General features: G+C 43.3%; 1 protein-coding gene across 23 annotated transcripts in view; it reads right to left on the bottom strand.

Annotated features, from left to right (window-relative positions):
- The window catches only part of BTRC (beta-transducin repeat containing E3 ubiquitin protein ligase), a 161789-nt gene that overhangs the window by 62416 nt on the left and 77865 nt on the right, over positions 1-21508 (bottom strand). For all 23 annotated transcript variants that reach the window (XM_005289397.5, XM_065552661.1, XM_065552665.1 and 20 more), the window contains one exon: positions 16827-16916. In XM_005289397.5, the coding sequence (XP_005289454.1) occupies positions 16827-16916 (90 nt within the window). The remainder of the gene's footprint in view (positions 1-16826; positions 16917-21508) is intronic.

Raw genomic sequence — 21508 nt, 5'->3', positions numbered from 1 at the left:
CTGTATCAGACTGTGGAATGCACAGAAGTGAGGTGATGCTTTATAAACGTCTTTGCTGCAAATCAAAAGACAATTAGCACAGACACTGAAAACAAACATTTTAGCATTGCTTTTTCCATCATTAGGCCTTCTTCAGAGGTGTAAGAAGTAAAACAGTGTCTGAAAACATCATGCAGATATTAGGGAAAGACAGGCACAGTACTAGAGATCTACTGCTTCATGCCACAGTTTTCTTACCCTGGTGCCAACACTCATACTATTTTCCAATATTTTCTTGCTATCTTCCACCTCAGAAATATACCCCGCTCTGAATTCACTCTCTCACCAAGATTATACTTGCCCCCTTTTTATAAAAGTCAATCCTAAAGGTGCGTCCTGCAGTTTGAACAATCATTACTTTTAGTTTTGATTTTTAGTGTGCACTTCAGAACCAACATTTTGAGTTTCTTTCTCTTCCCTCTACATAAAATATCAAATTGCTCTTCTCAGCTTACATATGAAGTTAAGTCAAAACCCTTTAATAATAATTTCACACTGAAAAGTGAAAACAGCTGAACAAAAACAGGCAGGTGCAAGAGAGAACAAGAGAGCATTAGGAAATCAATGCAGTATCTGTTTCCCACTCTCTTTTTGATTATTGAATGGGCCAGAATCAGAATAATACTCTTGACTGGGGAATCTAAATTTAAAGGGAAACTGAAGAGGAAGAGGATACAATAGGGAGACCCTTGCTACTGTTTTATCCACCCTACCCCTCCTAATTAGAAACAGAGTGAAATTTGAAATTTAATATGTAACCTACTGAATTTTTTTTTTTTTTTTTTAAAAGCAGTGATCAACATTTTCCTGAATGACCCCAGCTAGGACCTGGTACTGAACTACTCATTAGTAACATCCATGCTTTGCAATATTACCCTGGATGTGGCTGTTTGTCTGTTAAGATCTGTAAAGGGGTTTAGAATGGAGACACACTGCTGGTGTACAGGGAGCACAGAAGGGATAATTTAAAACTCATGTTTTTCCTCCCCCCTCACAGAAAACATGCCTGTCATTGTGCAGCTGTGCTGCCAGCTTCATCACTCCCTTCATCGCCAGTCTTGCTAATTAAAAGGTTGATCACAGAACAATGCTCTTCTCATTAATTTCAGCGTTCTGATTGGGCAGGATTCCGGTTTGCTCCGCCTGATCTTTTCCACACTGCTGAAGTTAATGTGACAGGAGCCCGAAGATGGATTACCCGCTGCCATATTGCCCATCACCTCCAATCAGGAGCTATCTGTGTAAACTGATTGTTCTAATTTGCTCTCATTATTTTTACACTATCAGGAGAAAATAACTCACACAGCTCACTGTCAAAGTCATGAAAATCAGCCATTAGTTAAACCTAGACACTGAGTGGCTTTATTAGGAACACTGCCGTTTATTGATGCAGCTTCTGGAAACTAAGATAATATCGGCCTTTTCTAAACATGCTTTTTTAACATTTATGGAGAAAGGAAATATGTATTGGAATACTCCTGTTGGCAATAGGATGCTTGCTGTCCTGTTGCAGTTATCTTGGGACCTTGGTGTACAATGCAGACTAGAAACAATGGAAGTCTAGGTTACACATTAGGAAGGGCAGAACATACAGTGTATCTGTACACAAGTGTGTCTGAATATCTCAGCTGGTACTTTACAATTGACACAGAAACGAGCCCATCACTAAGACCATGAACACATACGCAAATACAACTTAAATCCTATTTCCCAGTTCAAAGGGGTGCACAGAGGCAAGGCTGGTGGGTCTGTGACTATACGGGCAGCACACAAGGTCAAAGATTTGGCTTTAAGTAAACAGAGGAGCCTACACTGTTCCCTGAAGGTCAAGAGAGTCAAAACACAGGGTCTGCTAGCGGGATTGCCAGACGATACGATACAGAGCCATGGTCTCAAAAGTAGCCAGGAACTACTTCTCCTACAGAAAAGTATCGTGCTGCTACAATTTGGGAATGAGTCAGTCAGTCAGTGCGGAAAATGTTATTTCACACTGAGCCTCCAAGGACTCTCAAGCTAAATGAATAAATGAAGTATTTTAGTGGTGGTAAGTCAGGCATTATCTTTATACCGAGGGTGTCTCAAGGCCAGAACCATTTGACGTCTCCATTGTATATATAGAGGGCCTTCACGCTAGATTTGTATTGTTCTGGCTGCTGCTTATTGTATCTTAGTATAGGGAAATGCTAACTAGGGGGATTTACAAGTATAGGATAGCTTAAACCCTGCTAAATATAAACTCCCAACTGGTGCTCGCTATCCTGCAACTCTCACTATGCCCTCGGAGTGATGGGCAGAGCTCAGGTGACTGATTTCTACATTTAAATAAATATCTAAATTAGATTAGTTCTTTGTGTAGACCTGGGTGAACCACAGGGGACATTCATCATTGTGCCAAAAAAGTTAAATGCGCTGGGGTAAATTCAAAGTGACTAGTTCTAGACCTACATTTTATCCCTCGGGCTGATTGCCAAGATGCTGTGCCAATCTACATGAGGCGAGCTAGAAATCGCAAGAAAGGGGACAAAAGGTAACTGGCTACCAGGTAAGGGTTAATTGTTTGCCTCTGACAATGATGAATTGCTCAGGTCAGGAACTGAATTCCTGTGTGTCTTGCACAGGGCTGAGCCCCCTGTCAATAATTAAGCTTTTTATATATATATAAAAAAGGAATATTTCCCCCTCCAAAAGTGATGGAAATCTGGCTTCTCCTCACTTCTCTTACTGTAATTTACATGATAATTTTCATTCATGTTTTTAATATACATTTAAAAACTCTTCAGAATTGCTGCAGAGTTTAGCTTGTTGGGTTAATTTTTCCTCCTTTCTATGAGCTAAGTCCCTGCTTTGCTTGGCTTTTTTTTAGGCCCCCTTCTAATGGATCTCTCTTTGAGGGGCGTGCCATGCTTTTCTTCTTAAAATTCCTGCACTGAAAGCCTGCACCATACTACTCTCTGCAAAACGTGCTGATGGCACAAATTACAAGCCCCCAGCCGAACACTCCAGCCCCCACCATTCGGGCAGATTTATGTGGGCTCTTGCCGACGTTATTACAAGTCAGAGTTTATTGGGAAATTGTTACATTATGCGGAGTGTCTAACAAATTGCTTATGCTGCTATAATTGGATTACAACAGCCGCTTGCTCCCACCGGTAAGATTAGGCAAGTAGGACTCCTGCCGATCTCTGAGCGTTAGCAGTAATTTTATTTGCCTTGCCTCTCTCTTTCCTAACAACATGCCTCTTTCCCTGCCAGCTGTCTGCTGAAAAGGCACAGGCTTGTTCCTTGGCCCTAACAATGCAATTACAGCCCTGCAGATCGCACTGTTTGTGCATTAAGTACAGAGCCAAAACGAGGCGAATTGATCGTTTGACTTTTGGAGGAGCCATGTGATCTCTGTGTGCGGGTGATCCGGCATGCATCAGTGGGCAATGCTGCAGTACATGCTTGATGATGAACTTGCGTTAGACTATTTCTCCTCCCTGTCCCCTCCCAGCAAAGAAGACACTAGAGCCTCCTCCACACTAATCTAGATCAGTCTACAAAGACTGGCTCAAATGTATTGGCTCCTTTGTTTAGATTAAAATCAGAAGTCATTTTAGCTTCTGAAGCACCTCATTCAAACGTATCTAGTGGTGTTCCTGTACTGGGCTGCGATCAAAGCAGGTCAATCACATGTTCATGCTGAAAACATTCATAAAGAATTCTCATGTTTTCCAAACACGTTTTACTTTGAAGCCTTAAATTGGGTAAAAATCTAGTCGATGCTGCCATCTTGGCACAGACCATCACCGCCATCTGTGGTGGCAATCCCTGTCTTGGCACGGCCTCTGTAGTGAACTCTTCAGAAATGGTACTGCTTCTCGTGCCCCCTGAACTGACACGTATTGTCTGCCTCTACAGCCACCTAGGGTTTAAAAAGCTCGGTTATGTACTCATAATATTTAACATTTCAATCCTGAAGGATCCCAAAGCACTTTAAAACTACAGGCCCAAGATTGCAGCTCTTATTCAGGTGAGTAGTCTTATCTAGTTCAATGTGACTACATGGCTAATGCAGCCACTTCTGGGGTGGAGTGGCGCAAACAACCAGTGCACATCATATTGCACAGCCATATGCACACAGAGAGATTATGGCCAAGGATACCAGTTTAAATTCTTCTTCTCACAAAATTGCCATTGTATCTTTGGTGCCCAGACACAGAAGGCAGGAGCTCAATTTCTAAGATCTCATGAGGAAGACTCAATAGTTTAGAGCAGAACACTCAGTTTGTCTCCATCTGAGCGATGGAAAGATGGGCTGAGCTGATGGTAATGCATTTTGAACTTCTAGTTCTAGAGGTTTCAAACTTGATGCTAAAACCGGTAAGCCATCCCCGAAGAGATGACGGAACTTCTGAAATCATTGTATCAAGATTAACCTCCCCCCCAAAGATACAGTTAGTTCCCCCTCACAGAAGAGTTTAGGAGGATTCATAATTGTAAGGCATTTAGAGATCCTTGGCTGAGAGACAATTTTTGAGTGCTAAGTATTATATTAGTATATTGCTTCAATGTTTCTCAAAGACTATTCAAAAAGTCAGTTTTAACTCTTATTTGAAATATAACTTCGCTGACATAAAATGGCTTGGGGGAGGGGGGAGGAAGAGGAAGATGGGGGGAGGAGAGGAGTAAAAGAGGAGACTGCCTGACAGTGTTTGCATCACTGGAGACTAAAGAAGCCTGTTAACATGTAGTTTAACACTCAAAAGAAACTCTGAACAGCTGAAATGCCTTATAAATAGCTCAGACCCAGAGGAAGTGCAAACGTCTGCATTGTGAATTGTAGATCTTAATTACAGACAATGGCTGGTACAGCAAGTAGCGGGGCAAAAAAAAAGTGAAACAGTTGCACTGTTCATAGCTGGCAATAATTCTTCAGGAAAATATTTACTATCAATCAGTTATGAGAAAAGGGACTCTGCGCTCATAAAACAGCACGCTGCTTCTCATACTAGGACCATTTTGCTTCGGCATAATCTGAATTTAAACAGCTTGTTTCCTGCGGATATAATTTTGGAAATAAATAAAACAAGTCTATCAAAATCTGGAGAATGGGGGTGTGGGGGGAGGGAGAATTTCACACATTTCTGTCAGTCATTTGCAAAGAGATTATTAGACTGGGGGGAAGCTGAAGCAAAAAACTTGCCTCGACCTCACACAAGGTAGGAAACTCCAAATGAAGGTAAAAACCCCAGGCAGACACATGGTCATGAAAGGAAGATCACTATCACATCAAAGCTTTTATAAGCACCTCTGAATTTCTTTGCTATTCGAAGATCTAAAATGCTGAGATTTTTATGATGCTCTTTACGTGTTCAAAGCACTGTTTGAACATTAATCAATCTTCAGCTACATACAGTACTTGTAAAGCAGGCAACACATGTCATCCCCATATTACAGATGGGGAGTCTAGCGTAGAGAGGCAAAGTGACTTGTTCAGGATCACACAAGTCAATGGCAGAGATGGAATTAACTCAGTTCCCAACTCCTAACCCAATCCTCATTCTTTCATCCCAAAACACTTTGTATCAAAACTATAAAGAGGAAATACTAATCACCATGTAAATACAGCCACATTCAGGGCTGAGCACCCAACATTGCACAGGGGTTTAGGACAGAAATTTAAGAAGCTGAAAAATACATTTTCTGATTCAAACTGCTGACAGAATATTAGGGAAAAAATGTAATTATTCAAGTTGAATTCATCCGGGAATCCAGGATTAACCTTCTCTTCTCTAAAAAAAGAACAGGAGGACTTGTGGCACCTTAGAGACTAACAAATTTATTAGAGCATAAGCTTTCGTGGACTACAGCCCACTTCTTCGGATGTATTTTAAGATTTAACAACATTGTAAAACTGCATTTTTTAAGAAAAAAGAAGACGACCCCCCTGAATGGTGAAGCAGAATTCTATGGTGGTTGTTGTGATGTCTCGAGCACAGTGAATGCTTGGACAGGCTCAAAGAACAGGAGCCATCCACCTGTGACTTAACGGGACCAGAAACAATACAAATGGGCAATTTCAAATACACCAGATCAATCCCTCCTACCACAGCATGGACCCCTAAATGTTCAATTTTAAAGAGTACCTGCAGCTCAACTTGGAATGCAAGAAAAAATTCTGTGCCTCAAACCATGTCTACGCTACAAAATGATGCTGACCTAACTTATGTCGGCATACAGCCGCTGCAGTTATTAAATCGCATGCGTGTGCACACTTGGGTTGGTACTGCGCGCTCTCACCAGGAGTGCTTATATTGATTGTATTGTCAGTGAGGGGCATTGTGGAATGGCTCCTGAAAGCCAGTAACAGTTGACATAAGCAACTCAGCGTCCACACTGACACTGCGTTGACCTAACTACACTGACCATGACTCTGTACCACTTGGAGAGGTCATGTTACTATCGGTGTAGAGAGGCACTTACATCTGCGGGAGCCAAATTTAAGTGAAGACACTTCCACGGCTAGGTCGACACAAGGCAGCTCATGTTGACCTAACCTTGTAGTGTAGACCAGACCTAAGGTCTTATCTACACTTAAAAAATTACAGTAGCACAGTTGCACTGCTGTAGTGCTTCGGTGTAGATACTACCTATGCAGATGGAAGGAGTTCTCCCATTGGCGTAGATAATCCACCTTCCCAAGAGGTGGTAGCTAGGCTGAATTCTTCTATTGACCTAGTGCTGTCTACATAGAGACTTCAGCATTGTTACTCCAACTTCTCAAGGTATGGATTTTTCACACCCCTGACTGACATAGTTAAATGTCCTAATTTTCTAGAGCAGACCAGGCCTAAGAGTTGACTATTAGGAGATTGCCGTGGAGAATGCTTATTTGCTTAAGATTTCTAAATAGGTGGTGGAGCAGAGAGCCTGAAAAAGATAGTGGAATGCAAGTCTACCTCCATTCCTCGCTTCTTTTGTTTATTCACCTCTTGGGTCATTTCAGAACACAGGAGGTGAAACTAACTAGTTAAAACTAAGCCTTCCCAAAAGAAAACTGTCATGTCAAAACATCCAGAGGCCTTGTATTATTCCAGAGCCAGAACAGAAAATGGGCTGGCTGAGCTGGCAAAATACTACTTTGTGCATAGGTAGGTGTCTTCATCCAAGGATCTCAAAAGCATCTTATTAATAAACCGTATATCACTCCTATGAGGCAGGTATTAGTTAGCCCCATTTTAGAGAGGGGTAAATTAAGACACAGTGGTGAAGTGATTTGCCCCAGGTCTCAGAGAAACAACGGCAGAGCTGGACACAGAATGCAGGAATCCTAGTCCCTTGTTCAACCACTATACTCACTAAGGTTCTAAAAATATAATGCCCATCAGCCTGTAAGGACAATGCCCAGAACAAATAACGTGCTTTAGATAAAACCACTGACTACCACCTAATAAGCTGTGTATGAAATCAGGACTCCACAATCACTGTAGCATAGCATAACATGCGACATCACGAATGTGGAAAGAAAGCACATTCCTTCTACTGCACTGTCTAAACTGGAGTCGTCCCCCCCCACAATCATCAGCAGGCCAAACCAAGAGCGCAAATGCAAGCTTTTGTGCCAGAAAGGGGCTGGAAAAGGGACCTTGAAAAGAACGAGTGCTACCATGAGGGTAGCATAGAATATTCTAGAAAGCTAGGAAGGAAGAAGTACCATGGAATATGAAACAAAGTGAACACGTGGTACATATGTACAAGGTTGAACTAGCTGCAGATCATTTAAAGCACAGGAATTGCCAACTGAATACAGAAAAATAGGTTGATGGTGGAATTGGGACGTTGTGGTATCAACTTACAAGCAAACCCTTTATTAAAAGAACCCTTCAAATTAGAAGGGAAGCTACCAGAGCGGGGGAGGGAAGGGGTTGGGGGAAATAATCTAGCAGCCTAGCGTGAACAGTGAGAGCTGGATCTAGTGAAATCCAGTTTATGAGAAGGTTGAAAGACAAGACCTTCCCGCTGAGTAAGGGAAATGCGCCATCTAGGATAAAGGTGCAGCCAGGGAGATTATGGACCCTTCTGAGTTAGCCAGCAGTTGGTAAAAGCCTGAAGAGCCAAACTAAGCCAGATCACCTCTGTGGCAGAGGGAGAATAAAATGGGCAAAGGTAGTGAATAAGAGGCGAAGGTCAGCAGCAGAAAGCAAGCCAGAAAGGATGCTGAACAGCGATGAGAAAAACTTATTTGCACATCCAAGTGCATTACAGAAAACACGTGCCATACCAGATGCCAGGGGATTTTTAACATGCATCACTCTAGTAGAGGGTGAAGCACACACCAACATCACTATCTGGCTCGGAGATGCTGGCTTACAAAATATGGAATGAACAATAGGAACAGATGCTCATTTGGTCAACTTTCAATAAACCTCATTATAAATCAACACCCTGTCTTTGGAGCTGCAGCTCATGCTAGGTCTTTACCTTACTTAACCACATAGCACCAACTCCTGGGGAGGTTGTCCACGTGTAGCTGCACACCAGTAGCAGCAGCACGAGAGGTTCGGAGCTGGGGAACTGCTTCCCAATCATGTTATGGCCTGTGTGGAGACTAAGGAAACCCTCAGGAAGTGGTGCATATATTTTTATCACACATATCCTTTGCAAAAAATGTGTATGAATCAACACCATCTTTGTGGAATGTACCCAAGGGCAGAGGATAAGATGGCAAAGATCAATGGGAGTTACTCCTGAGAACCAAAGCAAGAAATAGTGGACTGTAGGTAACAGCTACATACTGAAAATACCTTACAGGAAACTGTGATTCACTCCACCAGTAGTGCTTCAAATTCAAATAGGTCTTTAAAAAGACCATGTCTGTTCTTTATTTAATTCATTGCATTCAAATATGGCTACGTTCCTACAGGGGGGAGTTTCAGAACACAAATTCATGCCAAAAAGGCAGGACAGAGGACAGCAGTAGAATCTCAGCAGCAGTAAAAGTCACCAAGGCTTGTTTGTCGGACGAGTAGAATGACCTCCCATATGTAAGATCCAAAGCGTCTCATTGTCAAAAACCACCATCGGTCCTTATCAGCCTATGGATTATTTGAGTACAGACAGTGAGATAAGCACTATACCAGCGGTTCTCAAACTGTGGGTGCGGACCCCAAAGTTGGTCGTGACCCTGTTTTAATGGGATCACCCGAGCTGGTATTAGACAGGCTGGGACCCAGGGCCAAAGCCGAAGCCAGAGCCCCATGGTGGGGCTCAGGATTTGGCTTCAGCCCTGGATGGCGGGGCTCAGGTTACAAGCTGCCCACCTGGGGCTGAAGCCTTTAGGCTTTGGCTTTAGCCCCCTGACCTGAGGCAGCGGCCCTCAGGCTTCGATTTTGCCCCACCCCCCACCTGGGGCGACAGGGCTTGGGTGGGCTCAGGCTTCGGTCCCAGCTCCTGGGGTCGTGTAGTAATTTTTGTTGTCAGAAGGGGATCACGGGGCAATGAAGTTTGAGACCCCCTGCACTATACAGAACCCTGAGTACCCAACGTCTTAAAATAGATCCAGACAGCACACTGGGTGCGCCTGGAGTGGGATCCCCGTGCCGCAGTGCCTCACACTTAAACAAAAAGATGTAAAGCTTTTTTTAAAAATTCCTTTGTTTTTCTCTGAATTAGGAAGATGAGCACTGGCTAGGCCAATTACAGCGGAAAGGCTGCACAGAAGATACCAGTTAGAGACACATTTTGCTGGACAGTGGCAAACAAAAGCTTCTCTGGGAGATGGAAGTCACTCTACCTGCAAGCTTAGATGAAACTGCACATCAGCCACTATACAGATCAGATAAACATCAAGTGCAAACCCAGCAAACAATGTCAAGTTCAGCCGCAGTGGTGCACAAACCACTTTCCTGTGGAATAGTGCAGAAGCAGGATAAAAAACGAATGACAAAGCTTACGAGAGACTGAATGATGACTCTGACGTGAAGCCTAGGACTTGATTCTTACCCAGCGCTGACATTACTGTGCAGTACTAGAGAGGGTAATCACACGGTTAAAGGTGCAGTCCTCGGAATCAGATGCTAATCCCTTCTGTCTTTCACCACTGGATGTCTAAACGGAAGTTAAAAATCCTATGGGACTTTAGGCACTGAGTGCTGACATGCAAGAACCCCACTCACCCTTGCCAACATTCCCCTTTCAATAAAACACATTGTAACGTCCAAGGCTATGAGACATATCAATCATGGAGGATGAAATCCACTCCTGTGCTGAGAACTAGCACATGGCCTATGAACTCCTAAGAAGTCCCACTTAAGTCCTTCACCCTGAGTGCACTGAACAGTTGCTCCATTGCCATGCAGTTACACTACTGGTATATAGCTAACTGGATTACAGTGGACCAACACGTCTACTAGAGTTAAGGTTTAGATCAGCTTTCTGTTTAAAGCTTGACTCTAAGTGCTCTGAAATCCACACAGTTACTCATATTGTCTTGAAATTTGGTGTGCCTGGGTAATTTGACCCAGGGGTTCCCGAGACATGGTCTCTCCCCCCCCCCCCCCACACCTCAACGGTTTTCCTGGATTTTACCAAAATATTTCTGCTCACAGACAGGGTTCAAACCAGGGCTGAGATCACCACAATGGGGTCTCAATTGCTCAAAAGTTACCCTCATAGAGTGCATGCCACCTGCTAGCCAGAGTTCAGCTCTCCTTGTAAGCACACAGCTAATGCTCAGCTGAGCATGCAGACAGAGGAGCCTATAGGGTTTGTAGGTTAATAATAATGGAGATATACCCATCTCATAGAACTGGAAGGGACCCTGAAAGGTCATCAAGTCCAGCCCCCTGCCTTCACTAGAAGGACCAAGTACTGATTTTTGCCCCAGATCCTTAAGTGGTCCCCTCAAGGATTGAACTCACAACCCTGAGTTTAGTAGGTCAATGCTCAAACCACTGAGCTATCCCTCCCCCGTATCTGGAAGTGTCTCACCACTGCTGGATAGCACAAGGCGCTAAGCAGTCGTCCTTGGATCCTGACTCACTCAGCCAGCGTCACTTCAGGTCTCACCCAGGACAGAAATCTGGAAAAGGTCTGAAGGCATAATGCTAAATTCTGTCAGCCTGTTTTTGTTTTAAATTTGGGGGAACGTAATCAAACTATTTTTGGCAAAAAAAAAAAAAAAAATAGGCACGAATGCTAGCTGGAAGGGAAGGAGTATAGGGGGGTGGAAGAGTGGGGGTTAAATGAGAATGGGGTGGGGAGGGGAGAGGGGTTGGGAGACTGGGAAGGGGGACATAGAATCATAGACTTTAAGGTCAGAAGGGACCATTATGATCATCTAGTCTGACCTTCTGCACAAAGCAGGCCACAGAACCTCACCCACCCACTCCTGTAACAAACCCCTGACCTATGTCTGAGTTATTGAAGTCCTCAGATCGTGGTTTAAAGACCTCAAGATGCAGAGAATCCTCCAGCAAGTGACCCATGCCCCACACTGCAAAGGAAGGCAAAAAAACCCAGGGCCCCTGCCAATCTGCCCTGGAGGAAAATTCCTTCCCGACCCCAAATATGGCAATCAGCTAAACCCTGAGCATGTGGGCAAAACTCACCAGCCAGCATCCAGGAAAGAATTCTCTGTAGTAACTCAGATCCCACCCCATCTAACATCCCATCATGGACCACTGGGCATATTTACTGCTAATAATCAAAGATCAATTAATTGCCATAATTAGGCTATCCCATCATATCATCCCCTCCATAAACTTATCAAGCTTAGTCTTGAAACCAGATATGTCTTTTGACCCCACTACTCCCCTTGGAAGGTTGTTCCAGGACTTCACTCCTCGGATGGTTAGAAACCTTTGTCTAATTTCAAGTCTAAACTTCCTAATGTCCAGTTTATATCCATTTGTTCTTGTGTCCACATTGGTACTGAGCTTAAATAATTCCTCTCCCTCCCTGATACTTATCTCTCTGATATATTTATAAAGAACAATCCTATCTCCCCTCAGCCTTCTTTTGGTTAGGCAAAACAAGCCAAGCTCTTTGAGTCTCCTTTCATAAGACAGGTTTTCCATTCCGCAGATCATCCTAGTAGCCCTTCTCTGTACCTGTTCCAGTTTGAATTCATCCTTCTTAAACATGGGAGACCAGAACTGTACACAATATTCCAGATAAGGTCTTACCAGTGCCTTGTATAACGGTACTAACACCTCCTTATCTTTACTGGAAATACCTCGCCTGATGCATCCCAAGACCGCATAGCTTTTTTAACGGCCATATCACATGGATGTGAGTGGCACAGGCACTGGGGGAGAATAGGAGCAGAGGTGTCTGTCAGCCCCACATTCTCCCCTCCTATGTGTGCCAGGATCTGGAGGGGGCCTTCCTCCCTTGTGGAGTCTGAGTGCCTCTCTCCACTTTCAGGTGTGTGGTGGGATTTGGTGGGGGTCACCTGTCCCTCTAGGAGGGTCTGATCCTCTCTCCTTGCCTCTGCATATGAGCTAGAATACAGGCGCATTGCCTCTCTCCCTGCTTTCCCATCTGTGCGCGCTGGGAACTGGGAGTAAGCCCTGCCTCTATATGGTAGTATGCCCCTCCATACCCTTCTTCATATGAGCTAGGATCCATGGGGCCCTGTCCCTCTGGGGGGTGTCTGAGCCCCCTGCCTGCCCCACATCATGGGATTGGGGAGCTTTGTCGTGCTAAAGGGGGTCAGAGCCCTTCTCCATGTGAGTCAGCATTTGGGGAAGGCGAGAACAGGCAAGCTGGAAGCATGAACCAGAACACACACTGCTGAGACTGCAGTGAGGAGCTAAGAACGGGCATGCTTGATGCACATCACAGATCTCTCAAGCACTGGGGAGGGAGGATCATAGAATATCAGGGTTGGAAGGGACCTCAGGAGGTCATCTAGTCCAACAGCCTGCTCAAAGCTGGATCAATCCCCAGACAGATTTTTGCCCCAAATGCCTAAATGGCTCCCTCAAGGATTGAGCTCACAACCCACTGACATGAACAGAGCAGTGCACACCTCAGAGTGATTTGTTTCAGGCTTTATTGGTCTCCATGGGGTTGATACTATCACACCTCCCAGAGCCTTCTATCCTTTCAGTATTATCCTGTGGGGGTGATCTGGATATAGCAGATGACTAATTTCATACGATATAGCAGAGTGCCAGCCCTGCTACAGTTAAGTTTGAGAAGACCTTTCTGTTTAAAGAGTGACTCTTCCAAGTGCTCTAAAATCCACATGCCTGGCTTGTCTTGAAATTTTGTGTGTCTCATGGGAATGCGGGGTAAGGTTAGTGACCCAAATTTGGCCCAGCTGACCTCTCGAAAAAACCCCCAGCATTTCATAATGTTTGCAGATTCTAGCAACTTTGACCTCTGAAACCCACCCTGAGCAGGAAGAGAATGAACTGTTAATGTTTGGGAAAAACAAGCCTCTGTCAAGGTTTTTTTGGTACAAAAATATGTTCTCCATGTGAATGCTCACTGGGTGGGGCTGGGTGATTGGGGTGGAAGAGTAGGTGAGAATAGGGGTAGGGTCTGCAGTGAGGGATGGGGGTATTCTGGGGAGGGAGATAAATGCAATAGAGTGGTAGAGGAAGGAAAAGTGGCTGGGAGCTCAGGAAAGGGGTGGGATTGGGGGAGCAGGAGGGGAGAAAACAGGAGGGACTGGACAATGGGAGGGGTGGCAAGGGAAGTTGGGGGTTTAGAGGTGGGAACCTGCCAATCCTGAATCTCCCCTTCCGTGTGTGCTGGGATTTGGGGGAACGTGCCCCTCCTGAAGTGTCTGAGCCCTTCTCCATGTGAGCTGGGGGGGGGGGAAGAGGGGTGGTAATATAAATGTAAACATCTGAAACCCAGGAAATGAATCGTTAAGGTGCGTCAGCTCTCTGTGGAGTGTGTCAGTGAGGGTGGCTGGCCAGAATGTGAGCGGACCACTTTGGAAGTGGGTGAACTGGGTGGCGCTAGGGTGTGGCCCATGAAACCTGGCTGAAGCACGGGCAGGAAGCCCAGCTGGGGTTGCATAGTGTGGGTGAGGGGCCTGGCTTGATGTGCAACACGGGCTCGGCAAAATAATCAAGGAAATGCACAGCCCTCAAGTAAGCTGCTGCCTGTGATGTGTACACACAGCAGCACCAGCAGGAGACAGCAAGGACCAACTGCTCAGGTTGTAATGGCTTCTAGAGTGCTAACTAATGGGACAGGAAGGCGAGCAGGAGCTGGAAATGTTGGTGGGGTCGCTACATGTTGCAGGAGATGGTGGGGCAGAGGGTGGACAAGGAGAGAGAGACACTTGTCTTCTCTCTCCTGCTTAAAGTTACTGTAGCAACCCTGTAATAAAACGGACAAGATTCTGTGACACAGACCATGAGGGAGATTTCTCTCCCTGGCCCTGTCAGTCGCCACACAGCGCAAGTATTTCAAAGCACGACCATTATTTCCATTCCACTCGAACAAAATGTGCAGGAGGGTGGAAGAGCACTCAGGAATCCCATAGCAACTATATGGCCTAACAGAGAAACCATCAGGATTATTATTGGCTCTGCCACTGGCCTCCTGAGTGGTCTTGGGCAAGTCACTTCACCTTTCCGTGCCTCAGTTTCTCACCTCTAAAATGGGGATCTACTGATGAAAAGTACTATATAAATGCTAGCTTTTTTTTTGTTATTACCTAGCTACAGTATGTGTCAAATGAAACTCTAAATGAGAACTATAACTGCCTTATCTCTGTATTACCACCCAATTTTCACAGTTTTGAGTTTAACTGAACTTGACATTCTGGAAAGCTGCAAGATACCACCAGACAACCTTAACTCTGCATGAATGAAGTTTTTGGGTTTTTTGGTCAGGGAATTTATAAAGTGCTTTGCTACACCTGGAGCGTAAGTGGTTCTGAGAAAGCCAACTTCTATTTCACTTTGTATTGTAACCACAAAACAACAGCATCAGTAACCTGTTCGTAACAGAAACTACTACTAAGGGAAAGCAACTACCCCTATGTAGTAGGGAAACGTGCTCAAAGAAGCCCCTGTTAAGCTAATGCAAAACCAATGCAAAATATATATAAATACTCCATCTCTAGGGTACATATATCCTGGATAGGCAGTATTAAGAACACATGCTTTTCCATGTCTGGGGCCAGAATTCAGGCTCCACCTCTACAACATAAAATGAGTCTTGCAGCCTCTGGCACTCTCTCTTTGTTGCTTGTCAGCAGCCCACTAAAAATATTTTTGTAAGGAGTGATTTCATTTTTGTCCCTATCATTTTGAAGGGGCAATTTCAATTCAGAGGGGGCACAAATGAAGTTAATAGTTATAATTCTACCACACACCCTCCTCAAAACCAAGATGCGCAGGTCAAAAGGAGCTGTTGCATGGTAGGTAGGCCCCGAATGGAAGCCTGAGACTATCTTGGTAATAGCTGTACACTGGCTCATTTGTATGATGCTTGTGACCCGCATCATGACCCCAGGATGAAATATGCTAAATACCAAGGGCATTTTGCTGAGGGCTGCAAATCGTGTACCTTGGTATCTTGTCAGGAGCGTTTCACCCATTTTGTATAACAACGGGCATGACTGCAGGTGGCAGCATGCAATACTGTACGTCTTGATCAAAGAGGGTCATTGGGCAGCAAGGGCCAAGCAGCTGTACTTCATGCTGGGATCTGTAGCTTGCACAAGGCTGCACCTCTCTAACAGACAGTGACTGCAAGCTGCTCTTTGGGTCACTCGTGTGCAACATGAAGCCGACATTTGTGCAATGGAACAGCCATCTTCCCACAGCGACAGAAGCACCTTCAAAGGCCAGCAGAAATGTGGGTTCTGAATGGACAGGGCAGATTTAACAGCCATTCAAAATTAACTCCAAGAAAAGGGAATCTCAAGAAGATTCAAGGAATAAGTCAGAAAAGGGGGCAAGCTTTCTACTGGTCACTTTATAGTGACAGAACAACAACAAAATGCCAGCTGGTTTCAGTAATAGATGCTCTGATCTGTCTTGCATGCCCACCGAACTTCTTTCCAGAGCTTATGCGAGACTGAACAGATCCTTTACACAGCCCTTTTTATACATACAGTGTCATGGCTGGGATGTTTTCTGCTCACTGACAATCCCGCATATATATATATATATATATATATATATTATTTAGGAAAAGCAAAACGATATATATATATATATATATATATATATATATATATATCTTAGCTTTAGGAAAAGCAAAACGAGAGGCGGGTGGTTACTGACATTTCACCTCTCCCCCCTCTCCCATTATATTGCCCTACAAATGTATCTTATCTGACGTAGTGATATGAAAATGAACAGAGTCACTTTTTCTTCCGATTTTCTCTTTTCCCCTTCCCTCCAAATACTGTGTTAGGTTTGTTCTTTTAATTACAAGGTTTTTCCTTCAATGTTCTTTCTGTATTTCCTCTTCACCGATCAACAAAAGGCCCCATGTTGCAAAGAGCCTCCATCCAACATATGTTCATGTAACTCTGGGTATTGACCAGCAGAGGGTACTGGAGACAACGACACAATGGGAACAGTTACTGCTTCCACAGGACATCCAGCCTGTTGATCTGGGTGGCTGGGGACCCATATCCCCATTTATCACAGTCTGGGGAATGCGGCACACTGCCTGGTCAGCCTATAGTACGATTGTGAAAGATAGAAGGCCTGAGCAAACTACTTGTTTCTGTTTAAAGTATGTTAAAAGTTAGTTTTTGAAAAACAAACGTATTGCTCACAAACGTGATACAAAGATAAAAGAACTACAACAATACTTACTTTGGCCACACAATTTTCAGTCTTCATAGCAGTGCTCGCTAGACATACTGTTTCTTGGTTTAAGCACAGTCTGGCACAGCTGTTGTAGGTCTGTGGAAAGATTTAAAAAATTCTGAATAGAGGCATGCAATTTGCTGTAAGGCATCAGATATTTGGTGCAAGATACTCTGTGAAGCCATTCTACTACATTTCGGAATCACTTCTCTTTCCTAAATAAAGAGGAAAACAGGGCAAAATGAAGTTTCGAATCCCACTCAAACTACTCGATAAAATAAATCTATGCAGGATGGGGGGGGGGGGGGGGGAGGGGACCAAAACATCCCCCCCAATCCTGCCTGAATATATTTTTATTTTTTAAGTACAGTAGAAGCTTAAAGTAAAGGAATGCAGCATCGCCTGGTTCACCCCGCTCTCCTTACAAGTCAGAACACCAATATCTGTTGAGAGTGGCTGGGGTTAGCATATGGACAGAAGTCAGCAAGAAGGAGAAATTGAAAAACAAAACAAAACAAAACACGAATCCTTCCAAATGGCTCTGTGCTATGTGGACTAACACACTAGGTCTTTCAGCAGTGGGGGAGATAGGATGGGATGTCTAGATTCAAACTGGGACAAAGTCACAGGCAAACAGGCATTTGATGGCCTCAGACTAGTCCTTGCAGACATTTGCCCACACCATAAAACCACCACTTTGGCATGTTTCGCACTTCCCACTCAGGAGAGAGATCAGGATGAATAAACACATTATAAATCATGATTTAGATGCACTGACCTAACTGTCATGAGGAAATTTGGACAGCATTTTCTTGCTCTATGCATTGTTCCAGCCAGTGTTATCTGAACCTCATTTTAAAAGCATCAACATTCACTAAATTCAGCCCAAAACTTTAGAGAGGGAGAGGGAAAAAAAAGAGACATATAGACGCTTTGCTTCCCCATCATTCATGAATGAGCTTTTTTTTTTTACTCACCTGGTTTTTCACTATTTTCTGTTGCATCTTGCATTTGCAGTGTTTTATACTTACATCTCCTCACTCTGATTTCCCCCCAATTTACAAATCCATTATTATGTATAGGAATACATGACAGAATGGGTACATATTAAAAGACAGTCCCTGATCCAATCTAAATAGACAACAATAATTAAAAAAAAGGATTAGAGAGAGAGAGATTAAGTAATTTGCCCAGGTCCAAAGGAAGTCTGTGGCAGAACCAGGATTTGAACCCAGCTCTTGAGTCCTGGTTCAATCATCTCTCTTCCAAGCCTGCTGAACGAGCCTACTTTTCAGAAGTCAGCCTTAGAATAATATTCTACCCAATAACCACATTAATAACTATGGGGATGGGAAAGAACTGATTGTTTGAATACAAAATCAGCAACGTTCCATTTTGAGTCCATGGAGCAGAATCTAAAAACTAGAACTGGCTCAGCAGGAAGGGTGACCTCTATCATCACCACACAGAACCATTAGTGAGCACGGCAGTGTCTAAATAAAGACACTTATTCCAAAGCATTGCACAACTCCCATTATTTTTATTCACATACAAGGGACAGGGACACTCGAGAGTTTCTAGTCCCAATGACTCCCTGTGGCCTTGGACAAGTCATCCAATTTCTCTGAATCTCAGCTTCCCCATTTATAAAATGGGGATAGTACTACATACCTCACAGGCCATTTTCACAGCACCTTGACAGCATCAAGCTCTATGTAAGTGCTAAATTATAAAACAGCCATATAATTCCTCACCTTTCCACAAAAGATGAGAAAGAAAATGAAACTTCAAGGAGTGAGTATATAACTTCTTTGTTAAGGATGTGGAAATGCATTCAACTTGTGTAATGAACAAACATACTGCACCCTGGAGAAGGTATATACATGCTTGGCAGCATACTCAACAAGGTCTCACGCTAAAACTTTAAGAGTGATCTATGTATTCTTTTAAATCAACACAAAAAGTTTAAGACACTGAATCACTAGCAATGCACGCACTTACTTTGACAGTTTATGACACTGAATGACATTCATTCTCCCTTCACTTATTTGCCCATGCCCAAGTTCAGAGCTCTATGTTTCAACTGAAACACATGATGACCTAGGAATGGGTTACCTAGGGAGGTGGTGGAATCTCCATCCTTAGAGGTTTTTAAGGCCCGGCTTGACAGAGCCCTGGCTGGGATGATTTAGTTGGGGTTCGTCCTGCTTTGAGCAGAGAGTTGGACTAGATACCTCCTGAGGTCTCTTCCAACCCTAATCTTCTATGATTCTCTATGATTCTATGACATCTGAAGTTGAGGGACTCTGGTATTACAGCTCTCTTCACTGTTTGAGGTGCCTGGGCGATCAGCTACTGTTCCAGGAGAAACAAAACCCTGAACCCGGGTCTTGAAAGATAAAAACCTTTTCAGCTCACTTTTAAAATTGGACCCTAGTAAGAACCTGTTCAAGTCTCCCCTCACTTTGAGTCATGAGAAGAGGTTTCTTTGCATAGGGAGCACTTGGAAACGGTAGCCTGGTTCTATGCCAGAGGCATATAGCTTTGCGTTGGAGTGCTTTAATATGTTTTTATATTGCATATAAAGCATGCAAACATAAACCAGCTTGCTGAAAGCTACTCTCTTCGTGAAAGCCGGCTGTAATTCTGAACAAGTTTTCAATTTTCACACTGCTGCTAGGGTAAAACATTTTAAAGAGTTTAATTTTTACAGTGGCTTCACTGACATGGGATTATCTAACAAAGTAATGGCTAATCAATAGAGGGTTTAGTTGTCAGGTGAAACATATAACACACTAAAAGGGATTGATTGCCAGACTCCTCCTTATTTACTAGGAGGTATATATTTAAAATGACACAAACGTGTTACCAAGCTGCATTCCTTTAACCTTGCAAAAGCCGTTCGAGAAGAACGTTAAGCAGCCCTATAGCAAAACAAGCTCTAATGAAAAAAAGTCTACAAATATATGGCAGCATCAAATCATGGCAGGAGCAGGAATGTGGTGCAGAATAGGGGAACCACAGAGCTGCATTCATTCTTAGCCAAGGGCTTAAAATGCCACACAGATGCTAGACCATAGTTCACTAAACATATCTAATCGCACTCCATGAGTCTCTTAGATTAGATTTTTCTAATGCTTACGTGACTGGGTCTGAGACGTCTGCCTTTTTAAAAAGAGAGCATGACCCCAGCGTAGAGGAGTGCAGATGTCAATGGAGGTTTGGATGAGCAAGGAATGCCAGATCGAAGTACTGAGCGCAAAGTGGAATTGTGTTCATAAGGATCTCAACCAGTAGAAAAGTCATTTCTTTGGCCATTTAGCCAGAGAATCCCCAGTCTCCGAATGAAACTCCACTTTGTAATAGACACTACAACTCAGAAGTTCAATAAGATTTTTTTCAATAGTTAATAATTACATGATTTATCAGAGAAAGCTAACACTAATAAAAACACACCAAAAAGACAAAACCCAGAGCCTTCCTCCAAGTCATTTTCAGAGCGCAGATTATTAAACTGCCTCTTTTTCAAACAAGGGCTTTTGTAGCTAAGCACAAATTGCCAAACAGTTAAAAAAAAGTTATTAGACTCTGAAGGATTCAGCAGAAGTGGGAAGTTATATAAACAAATCACTCCAGAAGATTTGGAAAGATCAGTTTCATCTCACTTACAGGGTCTTCGGAGACCTGCATTAATTATCCTTAAGGTCTTTCACATGGACTATCTAAAATAAACGCAAATTTATTTATTTATTTCAAATGAGGTGCTCCTCCTGAAAGTATTAAATAATGTCTACAAATTTAAATGCATTTTTATAAATAGGTAATTAAAGAAACAGAAGACTAAAATTAAGTCAAGCTGCAAAACATTACCCAGAATCCATTGTGGAGTTTTTTTTTTTTTTTAAAGCACCTTTAAGACTACATTTTTGCTATCAAAAGCCCACTGTGCTGGGGGAGGGGGGTCTCTGTGGGAAGTCATAATACAAAATATAGGATAGCCAAACAAAAAACTAGAACATTTGCAAGACGGTCCCTAAAGCGTAGTTTGTCATATTGCAATTACACCTTGCCTAGTGCAAAGCCAGAGTCCTTAATATTGCCGCTAGAGGGAAGAAGTGTCTCAACACATGGTAGACAGGGAATGGGTTTTCTTGAGCAATTACCATAACAAAGCTCCTGTGGCTGCATGTACCTTCTAATTACTCACTACAATTAAAATGACTAACCCATAACAAACAGCAAATAAATAAATAAACCCCACCCTGCCTGTTCTCAGAATCTTCATTAAATCTTAGACTGTTTTCCTCATCTATCAAAGTAGGAAAAAAGGGTATGTCACAATGTCCAAGCACCACAGGGCTATTCAACGGAGTAAAAGCATTTAAACAAAAACAAAGAGCAAGGAAAACGGGATGTCTTGTGAAAAAGAAAAGAAATGTCGTGGTATTTAGCCATCTGGTAGCTGTTTGAAAACAAATTGTCCTCAAAAGAGCAGAGATACAGTACATCTTCTCTCCGTTCACTGGCTTATGAATCAGGATTTTTTTTTTAAAAATACTGACAAACTAATGTTGGACTTCTGTGTGGCTGCTACTTTCATTCCCTCTTGTCCAACTGTGCAAAGATAACCATATGCCCATCCCAACCACAGCAGGTTATTCTAACTTGTTTGCTGCCTCTCTGGGTAG

The sequence above is a fragment of the Chrysemys picta genome, chromosome 7, assembly GCF_011386835.1.
Source record: "Chrysemys picta bellii isolate R12L10 chromosome 7, ASM1138683v2, whole genome shotgun sequence".
In the NCBI taxonomy this organism is placed as follows: Eukaryota; Metazoa; Chordata; order Testudines; family Emydidae; genus Chrysemys; species Chrysemys picta.
This window is presented reverse-complemented; position numbering and strand designations above follow the sequence as displayed.